This window comes from Trachymyrmex septentrionalis, unplaced genomic scaffold (genome assembly GCF_001594115.1).
Source record: "Trachymyrmex septentrionalis isolate Tsep2-gDNA-1 unplaced genomic scaffold, Tsep1.0 scaffold167, whole genome shotgun sequence".
Taxonomy (NCBI): domain Eukaryota; kingdom Metazoa; phylum Arthropoda; class Insecta; order Hymenoptera; family Formicidae; genus Trachymyrmex; species Trachymyrmex septentrionalis.
The window spans coordinates 128880-145414 of record NW_017304831.1 but is presented as its reverse complement, the minus strand read 5'-3'; the positions used below and the strand labels follow the sequence as shown (position 1 = coordinate 145414).

The following is a 16535-nucleotide window of genomic DNA, read 5'->3' as shown; positions in this document are numbered from 1 at the left end:
CCGTCTTAAAACTTTCGCGGCATCCTGTTCGCATTTTATAATAAAGATACACTCTTCGCCGACAAGACAGCTTCTCATCGTATTTGCGAAAGTAATGCATACTTTCGGATAAACCGCACGGGAATTGAACACAGCATCACACCTGATATCCCATAAAACTCTACGGAAACGATATCATACAGCACGAAAGAATGTTTTCTTCTTGAGCGACGCGATTGACGACATCGGCTAGGAATTCTTAAAGTTGAGAATCTCACGTTTAACGATTAAGATACCTCAAAGTTTACCTCGGAGTTTTTAAACAGAATATCTTCACTCTTTAGTCAGCTCTATATAATATTATGGATCTCATTCTTTCTTAGAATGGTAAGTTTTTTGTTTACCTTGAATAGCGAAGAACAATTATGATGACAAAAGTGTAATTTAATTTTTATTTTTCTGTGATGGAATATGAAAATATTTTCATATCTCTTTGACGCATCTTAATATAATTTTAAAAAGAATTTTATTTAGTTTCAAATTCAAAAGCTTTTTAAATTCAAAATTTTTAATACAAATAAAAATTATGAGACTAGATCGGTCTTAATTATTTATAATAAAATTAATAGGAATATTAAATTTTAAAATAAACAAGATTTTTAATAAGATAATTTTATATAGAGATAATTAAAATTGTGTTAATATAAAAAAAAGAGCTAATTATATTTATAAAAATGTAAACTTATTTTTATTACGATAGAATATCTATAACATTTTAATAATACAAATTTAAAAATTAATTGAATTAAGTCAAAATTAGAGAAGGAAAGGGGCTAGTAAGCCAAGATGAATGTGGTTATGCTAAATCAATAAACACAACAAAGATCGATTTTAAAACAATATAATAATTATTAGGAATATAAAGTCTAACAATTAAAATTCTTTGTAACGCAAACGAACATTTTGATCTTTCAAGAAGTCATCCTTAGTGCGATTAACAAATCTTTATTACTTATACAAATTTTATAATAATAATAATAATGGTCTTTACGGTTTTGTTTTAATCGTTCCGATTCGTATCCATTCTTCTGTCTGAAGTAAAATTGAATTTATGAAATTTCTCATAAATTGTGTATTGCACATATAATTATCATATTATTTATCTAAAAATTTTTTAATGCAATTTTATAAAAATAAAAAAATACTTGTGAAGTGATACGCAAAATTCATTAAACGTACTTTCGTTTCCCATTTAATAGATAACGTAAATACCATTTGTGATAATTACTTAAATTACATTTTAATTAGAACGATAACACATAACTTGTGTTTGCGTTGGCGTACGTGTAAACATTGTAACCATCGTTATCTTTCGTCCTTGTCACTCATGTCCGCGCAAGCCAATGTTTGCATTTGGATTTGCTATGCGGGTATATAATCGCGGGAGTTTATCTCGTGTTTGATTTATACAATAAAAAGATCGAATATTTTCGAGTCACGCCCAAAAGAAACAAGACAAATATACAAAATATTATTACGAAAATCGTAGTATATATTTTTTTTAATTGTAGAGGAGAAAATTTTGCACATGAAGGTAAACGCGAATGATACTATTGCAATATATTAGAGTAGTGATAATCTTCCATTTCTCACATCGAATAATAGTCCGATGTACTATAATACGTGACCATAGAACGCACGCTGTTTAATGTAAATATATGTATATGTAACTATCATTATATTTTCTGATAATTTTGATATAGGGGAGAATGAGAGAAATTGCAAATGCCTGAGGGAAAGTTAAATAGATCCGATAATCATTGATCAATTATAGAAATCTTTATTCAAAAGATATTGGTTTTAAACTGCGCTAATTGAAATTTACATCTTAATATAAACTATATTTTTAAATTATATATATTTTTAAAAAACGAAATCAATTTGGAATTGCCTCGCACGACGAAGTAATTTCGAACAGCAAGGGTTTTATCTTTTGGAATTATATTTTACAATTTAATTTACAGATAATATGTGACTGTTAATTATTGCAGATTAAAGTCAAATAACTGGAGCTTTTAAATAAAGACTTCTGTTAATTGATAAATAATTATTAATCCCTTAGATGTTTGCAGTTCCTCCACTTTTCCTTACGCCTTTTTAATATTAAGACGCACAGAATACTCGTATGTTTAAAGTGACAATGGGATATAAATGTAATTAGATTTAAGAATGTAGTTCAATGATTTGTTTTATGGATCCATAAAATTTAATTAGACATGTCTGATTGACGTTTATCCAAACAAAATTATGAGCTTACATAACATAGGTTTGCATATTTAACGTAATCACTACAAATTCAATGTAATGATAATTCGATACGTTATACATCGATTCATCGAGATTACTATCTCACAATACATGTCCGATTATTATTCCACATCCTGTACATTTTAGGCGATGTTAAACAGCAAATACTAAAATAAATGTATGTTCTACACGTACCTCATAACAACAACAGATCTTGTAACACAAAATTGAATTCTGAGAGACGTGCTGCGTACCGAATTTGATCATTATGGTTGGGATACTAATTTTAAAACATGACCGGTATCATAAGATAAAATCTAATTCAATGTAGACGGGTTGACTTTCTAATTATTATTTTATCATCGCATAAATCAATATGACGTAAATCAACGTAGCACCGCTGTTGCCCGTAAATGTAGACTGTAAATTTGTAATCGTCGTCGACTTTCGCCTACGTTGTCGACAATGGACCGATGTTTGCCTCGAAATAAACCACGCGGGAATAGAATCCTGGGATTCATCTCGCGTCTGGTTCAGGATGCGAGAAGAAGGGCGCGAAAGCGTGGAATAGGAGACGAAGGCGAACGAGGTGCGCGGAAGAGTACAGGGAAAAAAGGCGGGAAATACCCTCGGGAGCCCTCGGCAGATTTATGCCGGCCCTGGCTGGCTGGTTGGCTCGCTGGCGCCCCGTATACGTTCATCCCTCTCTGGCCATGGCGAAAGGATGAGGACGCGGGTGGCGGGAAGGTTATTCCCTCTCCTCTCTCTCTCTCTCTCTCTCTCTCTCTCTCTCTTTCCATCCTCTCGTCCCCGCAGGCCAAAGGATCTTGCAGGATATTATACGATATGCACCGAAAGTTGATAGATGGCTATTACGTTCCGCTAAGACGAGCGTACCACACCATCGCGAAAATTCTCTCCCTCAGGATTCTCGATTCTACCATGTGATTTCTCAACGGAAAAAACTTCTCCACCCGCGTTTCGTCGCCGTCGTCCTTACGCCCGCAATAATTTTCGGTTCTCTCGATAGCGACCCTTCCGAGAACCTGTCAGAAGCCGACTTCTGCGCGCTAACGTCAAAAAGAAGGTTATTGAAAATATTAAGAGAGAGAGAAGTAGATTTATTTAATGATATTCTTCCTTCACATTTTTAAATCTGACCCGCGCATTCGTCTCGGTTGTTTGATATTCGTACTGTTCCCGTTACGTACAATAAGAAATCATTAATGTCCTCGTGCTTGTGTTTATATTGACGGATAAAAAGCGATTTTATATGGAACAGGAATATTCCGTCTTTCTGATGGTGCCTGCTTTTATTCGACGCCTTTCTATTTTATCGGACTTCATACGTAATGCCTGACGAATATGAATGAAGTGTATTGAAATGAAAATACATGTGCCTGCGTATGGTAAAAGGAGACAGTCCAGTTCCATAATGATTTTTGCCGTTTGTCTGTTACTTCATAGGTAAAGCTATACTCCTTCGTCATATCTGTTTAAAATTGAATAAATGTTACGAAAAAGGCAAAAAATAAGAGGTCTTTTACGATGATACTACATGATAAATTGTTTCTCTTTTTCTCATCGCGAGAGAGCTCCTTTCATCTTCTTCTATTCTGCAATGACATTTGCTATTCAGCAACTCATTCCACACGTAGTGGATAATTAATAACCACCGCTTCATCTAGTGAAATACCAAATGTATGAAATGTAAAATCTCTTTGGTCGCGGTGCATGCACATGGATTCTATCGGAGAAATTTCCAATATATTAATCCTAAATTTCTGCAACCTAATTATTATATCATTATTTTGTAGATATTATTACGTAATTAACGTATTTAAATTTTTGAGATTTCACTATTTACGTAATTAACGTACTTATTAACATATTAAATTTTTGGGATTTTATTATTAAGCGAATTTTATTATTAACCGCAGAGATATGATTCTCTCTGTTAATACCGACAATATTATTAGATCTGAGAAAAATGTTAAAACTAAACTCTTTCTTCGTTATTTTACCAACAGCTTATATTGCTTTAGTGGACCAAAACATTAAGCGGAGCGCAACGTGGCAATAGATTTGCCGGGCAGAAAGCTGTGGGATTATAACAGGATCTTCATCCGGGTGAACCGACCAACGTTAATACAATTAACGGAGCTTTGCTAAGTACCGTAACACAGCCTCCCTGCCCCTTGGACTTGGCCCAAATATTCGCATTGCTACGACGAACCGCGAATCCACGATGAACCAACTTGTCTGTGAATTCTATTCACGAATTCTTGAGTTAATTATAGAATTATACAATATATTAATTATAGAATTGCAACGGTTACCAACATTTCATATTATAAGCCATCATAAACATGAATCGTAAACATGAAGAATTTATACAAATTAATTCTATTTCAATTATTATTTTAAACACAAATTTAATACATTAATATCGATGATATTTTTTGTAGTCTCTGCTCATAAAAATTGAATAAGTCATAATGCTGGTGTAAAACAGCTAATTAACAAATTATAAAACCGTTATTATTAGTAAATTATATTATAATTTATCTGTTTAATCTTAATCAGAGAATAAATAGTTCGAATGCTGGACGAAATTTGAACGGATCATCTTACGATAGTAAAATCTCTTTGTAGTAGCTCTTTATAGTGCAATAACTGCGATTTCGTTGACGATAAGTGACACCGATATCTTTGGTACCCGAGTATCCTTTGTTCTTCTATCCATTTACGGTTTAGAACGATTCCGATCGACTTCAAAGCCGGAGACCGATGTAGCTCGATTGGACTGTTCCTTGATTAAAAGCCGTCAAACGATTCATGGGTAAGCTGGTTGATCAGCTCTTTCAAATTTCGAATATATATGACAAGCGACGAAGCGAGAATGAATTCCTACTAATGAATTCCGAAGGGAAAGAATTGTTGATAATACAAACATCAATTCTAAACAAAAACAAAATATGTAATCGATAAAAAAAAAAGTATAAAGAAAAAAAAGATTTAATCACTTTTCACTTTTATCAAAATTATGTATAAATTATTATGTTTTGTTTATTTGTAATAATTATTTTTTAGTTGATGTAAACAATTAGATAGTAACAGTACATCAAGTAAAAAGATGAAAAGATTAAATATCCTGCAAAATGTTGCTATCAAGAAAAATGTACGTTATATCTTCATTACAGGTGTGATAACTGTTATCGTGAAAATTCACGCCTGCTACGCTCCGGTGTAAATCAGGATAAGTGACATGTAATGGCTCTTCGGATAATTCCGGAACTTCTCATACCATTGAGTGCTGGATGGCAGCATTGAAAGCAAGCGAATGTCGAATCACGTAGTAACATAACAATGAGACAATTCCACTAACTTAATCGCATGATTGAACGGAGTTTAATCACGAAATTGTAATTCGATAATCGACAAATCCGGCTAAATCAGATTCCGCAAAATTTCTATCGGAATTATCGAAAGAGATCTCACGAATAGTCGCTTTATCTACGGAACTTTCTCGCATTTTTAACAAGGATTGCGAGAAAGAAATAGTATTTCTATGGTCGTGAGTTACTCCTGCAATCAAGGAACTGTATCGGTGTTAATCGACCGACCTTTGTCTGCTGTACGTTTTCTTAGAACAAGCATGTGCAAGTGCAACAATCGCGTTCTCTATCGTCCGCACGTGCGCCTCATAGCGCTATAGGAAATGGAAGCGTTTCGCCTTCCCACAGGTAGCGAGATTAGTATCTGCGACGCTATAGAAATGAAACGTTACTTATTTCATATCCGACACGGACCGCTGCGGTGTATTCAATGGCGCGGAGATGTCGCGCTTCCGGCACGTACGCGCCTCAGTATTGTTGATAAGTCACCGTGCCTGACACCGTACAGATATCGCGAACAAAACGCGAAATCGATTTCCACCCCTCGGGAGACAGAAACGAAATTCCGCGCTATGTTCCTACGGACATTTCAGACACTTTAAATGTAGTCATGAAAAATTGTCGGTACAATCCGGAGGAATATTCGCGATGGAATTCGATTCACTCGATTTCGAATCGACTAGCGGGTGTGCGAGGCAACGCGCGATCGACATTTGAGGATGTCTATGAAATATTTAACGGCCTCTGCGAATGTCTATGATTTAGTTTTTCTTCTCCCGGGTATGCCGTCGACGTGTGAATATTTACAATTCCCGAAGAAGAATGCTGCACGCAGCATAATACGTGAGATGAATAACAATTTCGTACAGAAGAAATATATTACTCACTGAGGCGGGATAGCTTGTAAGCATCCGCGGTATTAATTACATCCACAAAGGCTTGCAGTTCAAACTTGCGAGTTGTAATATTCTGGTTGTGGCTCATCATTGCGAACTTGAAGGCGTTCTGTACTTCGTCGGTACCTTGCTCAAAAATGGCACCTGTAAGCAGAAGACAATGTAATTAAATATTATGCACGTGTATGTAATAATCAAGAAAGAGATTAGTATTATTGATCCTCCGTTTGTTATTATATTTTTTGCTCTCTCCGCCTGCAGTCTGAGATTTTTTGCCCAACTCAAGTTTTTTTTTTAATATTCTCTCTAAAAAATCTCTCTTTCTAAAATCTTTGAAATGGAATATAATTCTGAAGAGTGACAAAAATTCCAGTGACAATTGAGCCAGTGTTGAAAAGGAATGGCTCCATTGTCAATTTTTAAGAATAAGATATCACTCTTTAGAGTTAAATTCCAAAGATTTTAGAGAGGCTTTAAAAATTATGAAGAACAATCAAATAAGTTTTTTCATTAAAATGTTTATTTAATAAAAATTAAAATTAGAGCAAAAGTGTGTGGGTGAAAGAGAGTGAAATTTTGCATATATCAAAAAAGATATAATGCAAATATTGTAGATGGAAGGTTAAAGTTGTATTTATTTGTTAAAAATAATATCTTAAGCGAGTAAGATAAATTAGAAGACATTTTATAGAAAATATAAATATCCGCGGAAAGTGATACACAATTAGTTATGTAGATTTTAGGAGATAGTATTTGCAAGTTTAATAAATGTCGCGAGGAAACGCGATTATCCCGCCCGTCGTGAAATCGGATGTGATAATCCGACGCGACACCCTGTATCGGATGTCTGACGTGCGGCGCTCCGTTTACTACCGGCTCACATACGGCGCAGTGATACAAGCCAGCGTCTGCTCAGGCAGCGACTGCATACGAGGTCCGTGTAATTACACCGTTCCATTCGGCGTTAATAGTCGGTAATATGTACCAATATTAATGCTGTCGTCATGTAATTTACCGTAAACCAATTACATGTTCGATAACCTGCCGAGTCTATTTCTTGAACTTAATAATGCTTGATGCGATTATTATATCATCTAAGTCAGACATAAAGTCAGAGCCCCGTAGAAATGTTTGCGATCCCGATGAAAATATTGACGTCGTCACTGTAAAAATAATATGGCTACACGCATTTATCAAGCTATTTATTTCACGTCAAATGTATCGCATATTCCAGATGCTGCTGTCGATGAAGTGATCGATGATACGCTAACACGGTATGCGTCGTATAATCGAGTAACTGTCAGCGCTGAATACTGCACTTTGTGTCTTCGTTATTCCGAGCATCCGGCGTTACCATTAATATCTAGTTGGAAAAGCTCGTCTGCGAGCACGCGGATTTTCGTCTATAAAATGTATACACTTCTCCAAGTTAGTTGCGAATGCAGAAAAGGAGCGACGAAGAACGGGCAATCGTGCGAATTGACAAACTTGTATCGAAATAATTTTCGTTACGACTTTCAAAGTTGTAACGCCGAACGTCGCTGTGCCAGGGAGCTGTTTTTCCCCGCCTGTGCAATGAGAGAACTTTTCGCGGAGAATAAGATACGCTCCGAAGTGTTACACGATATTATAGCGCACCTTTTCCCGTTTCATTTCTTTCCACTTCCGCCTGTCTGCCTGCCTGCCTGCCTGCCTGCCTGCCTGCCTGCCTGCCTGCCTGCTTGCTTGCCTGCTCGGCTGTATGCCCGTCACACGTGGATTTTTCTTTGCTTTTATGAGAGCATCTAATTTCGCAGTTCACGCCGAGCCTCGTGAAATATCGGTGGGAAGTTCAAAACAAAGTAGTATTACGATCCACCCGGAATCCCGGCCGACAGTAAACTGGAAGTGGACAGGATATCGTGCCGCGCAACATCGCAGGACGTGATTTCATACTTTACAGGCGAACACAGAGATATTGCTTTACACATAATCCATACAGTTATTAACTCTTCGGCATTGTACACGGTGCACAATGCGCTGGACAAAGAATCATTCTCCCCTCAATCTCCTTCTCAAAATTACACCATTAAATGCGCATACAATAAACGTTTTTGTTCTTCATTCATTATATTCACGATTATTTTAACAATCGTGAACTATTTGTGTTAAATATAGTTAAGATATTAGATTGTTAAATAATTTGTATTAGTCGAAAATTATTAACATATTCGGTTTAATCTATTTGTTTATGCCTTATAAAAGTGCGTGCATCAGATTTGAAAAATACAACACTGTTAAATATAGTGTCTATAGTGTCAAATTTAACTCAACTTGAACCGTTTAATTTCCTTGTTTTAATATAAAATAACGATTTATCGAGTAGAAGCAGTGGCGACTTAAATTAGGTTAAATTTGACATTATACATAGATTTGACAGTGAACGAGATGATGAAGAGACAGCAGATAATATTCATTGAAACTGAATGCTATTTTATATCAATCGTCCTTTTTAACATCGATAAATTAAAATCATGATAGTATTCCAAATGAAATTGTCACTTATTAAATACTGAATACTGAATACTGGTTTCTCTCTAATACCGACTTTGTATACTTTCGTATTTCGTTGAATCCGTGTATAATCTTGTGAACATTTTAAAGGATCGTGCACGTGTCAAGACACGAGGCGGGCCGTCGTTTTACGAGGCGCATAATTTTATTATCTCGCTGAACGTACAGAAATCCACGGACGAGATACCGCGCGGCAATCTGAGCCATTATGCTCGCTACACACGGGAAACCGCCACAGAAAGAATCCCATTGTAATTCGGACGACACAGTACGATTATACCACAATAGCGTCGCTAATTTCTCGTAATTGATATCCTAGAACATCCCGCTTATAATTTGCTTCCACCCTTAATTCGCGGTTTACCTCTAACGGAATTCTTGTCCCTTGAACATTTGACGATATTTAAACTATCGCGCATGAAATTATCGGGACGGCGATAAAAGGAGATTATTATTGCACACGTGTGCTTAATAATTAGCATACAGTGTAGGCGATTAACGCCTTTGAAGCGGTTTTATGCTGTCCAAACGAGACAGGAGATTAAACCGAAAGACGTTCATCACGTGATACGGTCAGCGTGATATCAGACGCCCCGCTAATATCATTTGATTAAAATACTTGAAAGAGTGAGAAAGAGAGAGAAGGGGAACGACCAGGAATTCGGTCTTGTGCTGTGTATAATACGCTCCTCCTCGTTTCCTCGTGCTCGTCCTCCTGCTTTCCACAAACACGTCGGCGCCGATATTTGCTGAATATCTTTGTCGATATTAAAATTGTTTTACATCGCGAGCCGACCGTTTCGCTAATCAAGACAAAAATCGGCGTCAGCGAAAATACATCCGTGTAACTGGATTGTAATTACAATAAAATCCGCAAAGCCGCGTTACCGCCAGCATCGCATTAAGCTAATATTAATTAACCGGCTCTTCGTTTACCGTGTCAAAAGCGGTGGAAATTCGCGCGCAGCAAAAATTTTGCCGACTACGAAATAATCGCAATTAAACAAGTAGCGTTACATTAAATTTATGCTCCAATTCCAAGTATTTTGCGAATCTGGTACAGATGAGTAGTACCTGATACGCAACACGCTAAATTGAAAAGAATAACGTCGCGCAACTTCTAGATTAAAAATGCACACCCTTGTTACGTCGGCAACAGTTGGAAGTTTGACGAGTTTTAGCGATAAACCTATATCACTATGATATAGGTATTTATGATGCATCCTAGCAAACTCGGTGAATATATTGGCTTTCCTTTAAATACGACGTACAAAACTTGGGCGGTAAATCACCACGTGCAGCGCGCTTATTACAGCCAGCAGTATTCTTATTACCGGTCGACGAGAGCCGCCAGATTAATTTAGATCGCAACCGTATAATTAAACGATGAATATTGCCGTTTGTTGTAAAATCGGAATACCGATCGCTAAACTCGATTTCCTCAACGGAATCGTTTTATATGCAAAATATGAGGCTATTAGTTTCTTCTGTGAAGGCGCACGTTAATGCATATCGGGCATGCAAAAAGGCTTCGTTTAAATATTTCAAGTGTCTTTACACGCATGGAGAACATCTGCAGTCCGTGACGATACAAGCGTCCGGCGGGTATACGTAACCCTAACGATATAATACTCGGATAGGTACTTTCGTTTGTCTCTGTTAGCGAATGGCGTAGGACGGGATAATATAATAAAAGGTCGAAATTTTGGAGTTCCCGATTATTTCGACAATTATGTCTCTCTCTCTCCACGTAACTTTCATACGTAGGCATACGCACTGATGCATTATGCTGATACGCCGGGTGCCTTTAAATATCGTTTGAAAGGTACCTATGTTTATCTCCACGCGCGTTGACAGGTGGAGCGCCGCCGCGCGTCTATTGATTGGTGCTTCCCCACCAGTGTCTCACACTCACATCGATTCCCTCTCTTCGTTACTCGTGCTGCAACCCAGCTGTACCTCTCGCCCTTCAGCATCGTCCCTCTCATCTCCTTCTCCTTCTCCCTTCCGCTTCCTCTCTGTCCTTTCTACCTTCTCTCCTCTCTACTTCTTCTATCTCGTCCGCTCACCTCCTCTCTCACCTCTCTCTTCATCGTTATTTTTGTCCTCTCAGTCTCTCCACAGCTGTCTGCCTTCCTATCATTTTCCCCTCTCCTCTTCGTTGCCTCTGCAGCATCCTTCGTTTTTCTCCATGTCGACCAATAATTCGCTTCCTTTTTACTCTTATTTTCTCTTTCGTTTCTCGCCCGCATACTCGAAAACCGCGGAATCTCCACTATTTCCCTCGCACGTATACGCTCTCCTCTTTTCCCACTCGTCTTCCGAGCTCCGACGCCTTCTTTCTCCTTTTCCTGTGACGTCTATCAAAGCCGCGGTCTCCAAGCCGATCGCGCTCCGTTCCCTCTCTTGCACGCGTTCGAGATTTTTCCCGCTGCACAGCTTTTTCTCCCGCTGTTATTGTCGATTGAGCAATGCATCGCAATTCGCAATGGCAGACTTTCCGCAGCTCCGCAACGACAACTTCAATACTTAATAAGTATCGGAAAGTTCGATGAATGCTATTTATATAAGCATTGCCCATAAGACCATGAATGCGGTATTGAAATGTGGACTGACAGTAGCCGTGGCACTCCATTATCCGCCATGTCTGACTCGTGACGGACTGTGACCACTGAACTGGTCCGATTCAATTTGCAAGACTTAAAATCTTTCTTCCTCCCAAGAAAGTATATGCATTTGAATATATTTTCTCAAGCAACCGAGTGCAACTTCATTTTTAATAAGCGTCACAAGTGCAAAAACCAAATTGTATTAAGAAATTCTTGTTAGTATGTAATTAACTGTCATGCGAGAGACGGTTCATTTGAATCAAACAAATTATGATGGATTAGCAACTATGGAAATTCCGCAGTGCACATATCCATTTTCATTGTACATCACGCGGGTGCTGCGACCTTTCAACCCTGTTGCCACTATACTCGCGGGCTATTTCTCCCTCTACGCAATTAAAACGTTTCGCTGTTGGGAATTCCGAGCTACGTGATTCCAGTCACGGTCGAAATTATATGGAGAAGCTGCAATTGGTGGTGCACACAAGTGACTATTCGCCTAGTCCAAACAATGTAGAACTTGTGTACGACTTGCAACGATCACGATCGTTACGCGATTGTATCATTCAATGGTCGTGCAAACTTTAGCAGTTATAATCGCGACGACAGTCAGCGATTTAGATAACAAGTTTGCGGTTTAGCTTCATGCAAGAAAAAAAGATGGTTACCCTTATGTCGTATGCGAGCAAGTATCGGAAATTTGTATGATCAATACAAATTCAATTCGCGCATTGCGCGGAATCGCATTCGCGTTTTTCTACTTGAACGGAATTGAAATTATTTTACTGACAACGAATTGAATATTGATCGTTGGAGTTTTTGTTCTTGGCAAACATGAGCAATATTTAGCTCCGCATTGTATGTCCAGGCTAACCGAAAATTCGATTGCCAACCACGTCTGATCTTTGACTTGAAACCTCGTCGGCATTACAAACCATTAAAACTTCCTTTAACTTCTCTTACGAGAGTTTGCAACCTTGTAATTGAATATCGGGAACAATATAAACGGCCGAGTTGGCAGAGATCGAATTCTGACGATACTCACTAACAATCACAGAATCTTTAATCGTAGCAATTTTCCTTGAAATGAAAGGAAGGTATTCCATGCAGCGTTCTATTAATTATAATTCGTTAAAAAGAAATTAAAGCTACTAGGTTTTTTTTTACACAATTTAATCAGTTTAATCAATTTTTTTTACCTAAACTAGAATGTACTCAATGTTATTTACAAGATACCTTCCCCTAGTTAACATAAATAAAGGTAAAATAAAATAAAATCTCGTTTCAGTTGAGTTCCAATGAATTCTAGTGAGAGATATGTTTAAAATAAAGTTTAAACGTTCAGTTAACGATCGAGAAGTTCGAGAACTCGTTTGCAGAATTTCAATTACTTTTTAAACAATGCATTCTATTTAAAATCGAATCAAATATAATAAGCGATTCTTTTATTGCGAGATCATTTGATTGGCATAGCTTTGTCTCGAGGCATTTTGCTTTAAGCTCCGATTACTCATATCTATTGTTACACGTTCCCTCACATACCCTTATCGATGCCGCCAATGTTTGCAGCTCTATGAGCTCTTCTACGTTTATGATACATTGAATCTGCATGCCTCGATTTCAGCGCGTTTATCTCCGAGTTATTTGACAAGGATAATACTTTAGTATAATATTTTCAGGCGATCATTCAGTGATTGCCTATGCAGTCACTTATCTTACCGGCTGTTACAACAAGTAATAGTCTACGTGCACCGCCTACGATTGCGTCGATTCTCGAAGTAAACGCGTAGACCAATTTAAAATCCCGTCATTAGGTTAATAAAAGCTCGCACGATGTTTTATTTAAAAACAACTCTTTTTCTCTTTGCAGTTGCAGTAATAAAAATGCGACACTACGGAGTACCGGTGCTTAAACGCGTTTGATAAAATATCATCCTTTTTATGGTACACTTTGTTTACAGATAAGCTTGCGGGCAAGGACGCGTCCGTACGCTTGTTAGCCGCGTGTTTTAAACAAAATAATAATGTCGGTGGCGTAATCCTCTGTCGTCCAAGCGCACGGAATGCATCGCGCTAGGTCGGATTCGCAGACGCGAGACATTAGCTAGCTGCGCGCTCATCTCGGCAAACGCCACAGCTAATCACCAGTCAGCTCCCGCGACAAATCCAATTCAGCGACAATGACCTAACGAGGTAACTTGATTTATATCCATACCAGTATCCTTCGAGAAGTCCGAAGAAGACGAGTGACAGCGGACGGACCGCGCAGAGACGTCTCGTCTGGCCCTTCTCGCCGAATGATCCGATATTGTATTCCTTAAGATATTCCGGGGATTTAAATTAAGTTCTTATCCGTAGATATTGAATCCGCTTTATGTTAATACGGTACGCTTTCCGGCACCGAGTACGAGAGTCCGCTAAGAGGAGTGTGTGTGTGTGTGTGTGTGTGAGAGAGAGAGAGAGAGAGAGAGAGAGAGAAGAGACGGGTGAAAGAGAAGGTTGAATAATTTCCGAAAGCTCCTCGAGTCGACGACTGGCAGGGAAGTAAGAAGAGCGCCGTCTTGATTCGTTTCTTTCCGCTCTTGGTGGGAAGAAGTTCGAGAATCGATTGCTCGTTCGTTCGCGCTATTTCTGCCATAGATCTTTCTCCGAGCACGACCTCGACAGGAACGGAAACTTTTTCGATCCGCGATGAAATGGCTGTTTCGTACCAATTGTTTAATATGAAACTTTTAATATTGACTTTAATTAGCACAAGTGAATTAATGTAATTTGGTACTTAGGACGATGAAAAAATTGGAGCATGAATGGAAATACCTGTGGTGAGATGTGAGTGGCGAATGGAGAAATGAACTTGGTACGGTGCAGCTGAGTTTTTTTATGCTGATTACTTGTATGTGTATAAGTATAACGCAAATTGAAAGAGTCCCGGCAATTTAAAATATTACTGCTTTCTAATGTATCTCGATAATTCGTATTCTCGAGACGAAAGATCTCGAAATTATTATATTACGATTCACGAGAGAACAAAGTCATCGAATTCACTTCACGAATACTAAGCCAGCTCTTAATTTTAATCGGCCGTAATCGCAAAGAATAAAATGGAGCTCGCTTTAGCGTGATGGTAAACATTTTAATTACCATCTATCTCCCGCAATTACCCAACTTGCCTCAGCCTGTTCCCTCCATTACCTCCTCATCACAGATATGAAACGCGTGATGCGAGATTCCTTCATATTTCCGTTCGTTTCTCTCGCAATGGAATAAACTGAATAAAAGATCGAGTTTTTTCGCTCTCATGATGCCGCATTGGTACGAAGATTCTCATATCAGCGTACCAGTTATTCGCTTTCCCTCGCTTTAGTAATGTAAAAAATAGCAAGATTCCTCTCTGTTCGATTACGAGATCGGTTCAAGAAGTTTTTATGCATTCATGATCGATGCGGTGAGTTATCAAAGAATGTCACTATGAATCGCAAGAACGTAGAGAAAATTCCGGTATATTCTTCAACGAAATCGAACACGGACTCTTCTTCTAAAGAAATACAATGTCAACCACACAAGACAACGATGCGTTATTGCTGCAGTGTGACAGCACGATAACGACGTAAATATATATATATATATATAACGGAAAAGCTGCTTTGTAAAAACATTATGAAACATATGTAGTAATACGCTGGAACTTTATCTTTTCTACTATTTTCGTATATTTCGACGATACATAAATTAAAATATTAACAAATTTAAAAAATCCGCTTAAAACTAATTAAAAGTTAATTTAATTAAATTAAACAATTCACACAGTGAAATTAGGAATTACTATTACTATTACTACTACTACTAGGAATTAGCGCTGTTATTAAATGCACTAAGTATTATTACAGAAAATATATTTAACCGACGTAATAATGTTTAGTTTTTGTAATAATGCTTAACACTAATAACAGCGTTGATTCCTAAAATAGCCTTAATTTCCTTAATTTAAATTGTTTAACCCCTTCACACTCTGCGTACTATACATTGTACTGCACGTCAAATTTGAAGAGTTATTCGTTGAAATTATTATCTAAAGTATTTGTTAAAAAAATAGTCAAAATTATGAAAAAAATTATTTAGTATGAATTACTTAATAATTGCGCATGAATTAAATTTAAAAAAATGTTTTTAACATGGTTCCAATAAAATCAGATCTGAAGGTTTTAAACAGAAGAAATCAAAATTGTTCATAAATATTATAAATGGAATTAAATTATTTATTATTATTGTATATGCATCCGAGGGAAATGTTGCTTCGTTAATATATTCAGACCTTATAGTTATATTTTTAGTAGAAACAAAAGAGTTATTTCAAAACTTTGACCAGTACGTCAATGCATAATTCAATTCGACAAGTCAAACATATTTTACTTACTATTCCCGTCTCGTTCGCCAGGTGGTTAGGCCAGATTAAAATCGCGCATGCGGATTCGCGCGTGCCTTCGCGCACGCCAGTATCGTATAATTTCCTGTTTGTTGTTTGTCGACAGCAGCGGGCTGGGCGTTTGTTGAATTCTGCAATTCGCGAGGCAGCGTGCACGCAGGCGGACTGGCTCTCGTTACGTGGCAGATTGTACGGTGCGAGATGCATCCGGCCGCAGCGTCCTATCAAGATAGCCTATGTCGCGTCGGATAATTAACTAATAGACCGCGATACGTGAGCGAAATACGTATCTAGTTTCAGCATCATCCGGATGGCTCGCTCACGTTTGAATCGTGTTGCGGCTCTATAATTATACTGAGCCACATCGGGG

The 16535-nt window shown here is 37.7% G+C and overlaps 1 protein-coding gene across 7 annotated transcripts in view; it reads right to left on the bottom strand.

Moving 5' to 3' along the window:
* Positions 1-16535, bottom strand: part of LOC108746317 (glutamate receptor 1) — a 231954-nt gene that overhangs the window by 100936 nt on the left and 114483 nt on the right. For 6 of the 7 annotated variants that reach the window (XM_018483018.1, XM_018483019.1, XM_018483013.1 and 3 more), the window contains one exon: positions 6572-6724. In XM_018483018.1, coding sequence (XP_018338520.1) covers positions 6572-6671 — 100 coding nt within the window. In that variant the 5' untranslated portion in view covers positions 6672-6724. Of the gene's footprint in view, positions 1-6571; positions 6725-16156; positions 16175-16535 lie in introns of those variants that run through there. The other variant, XM_018483017.1, reaches the window with a different exon arrangement.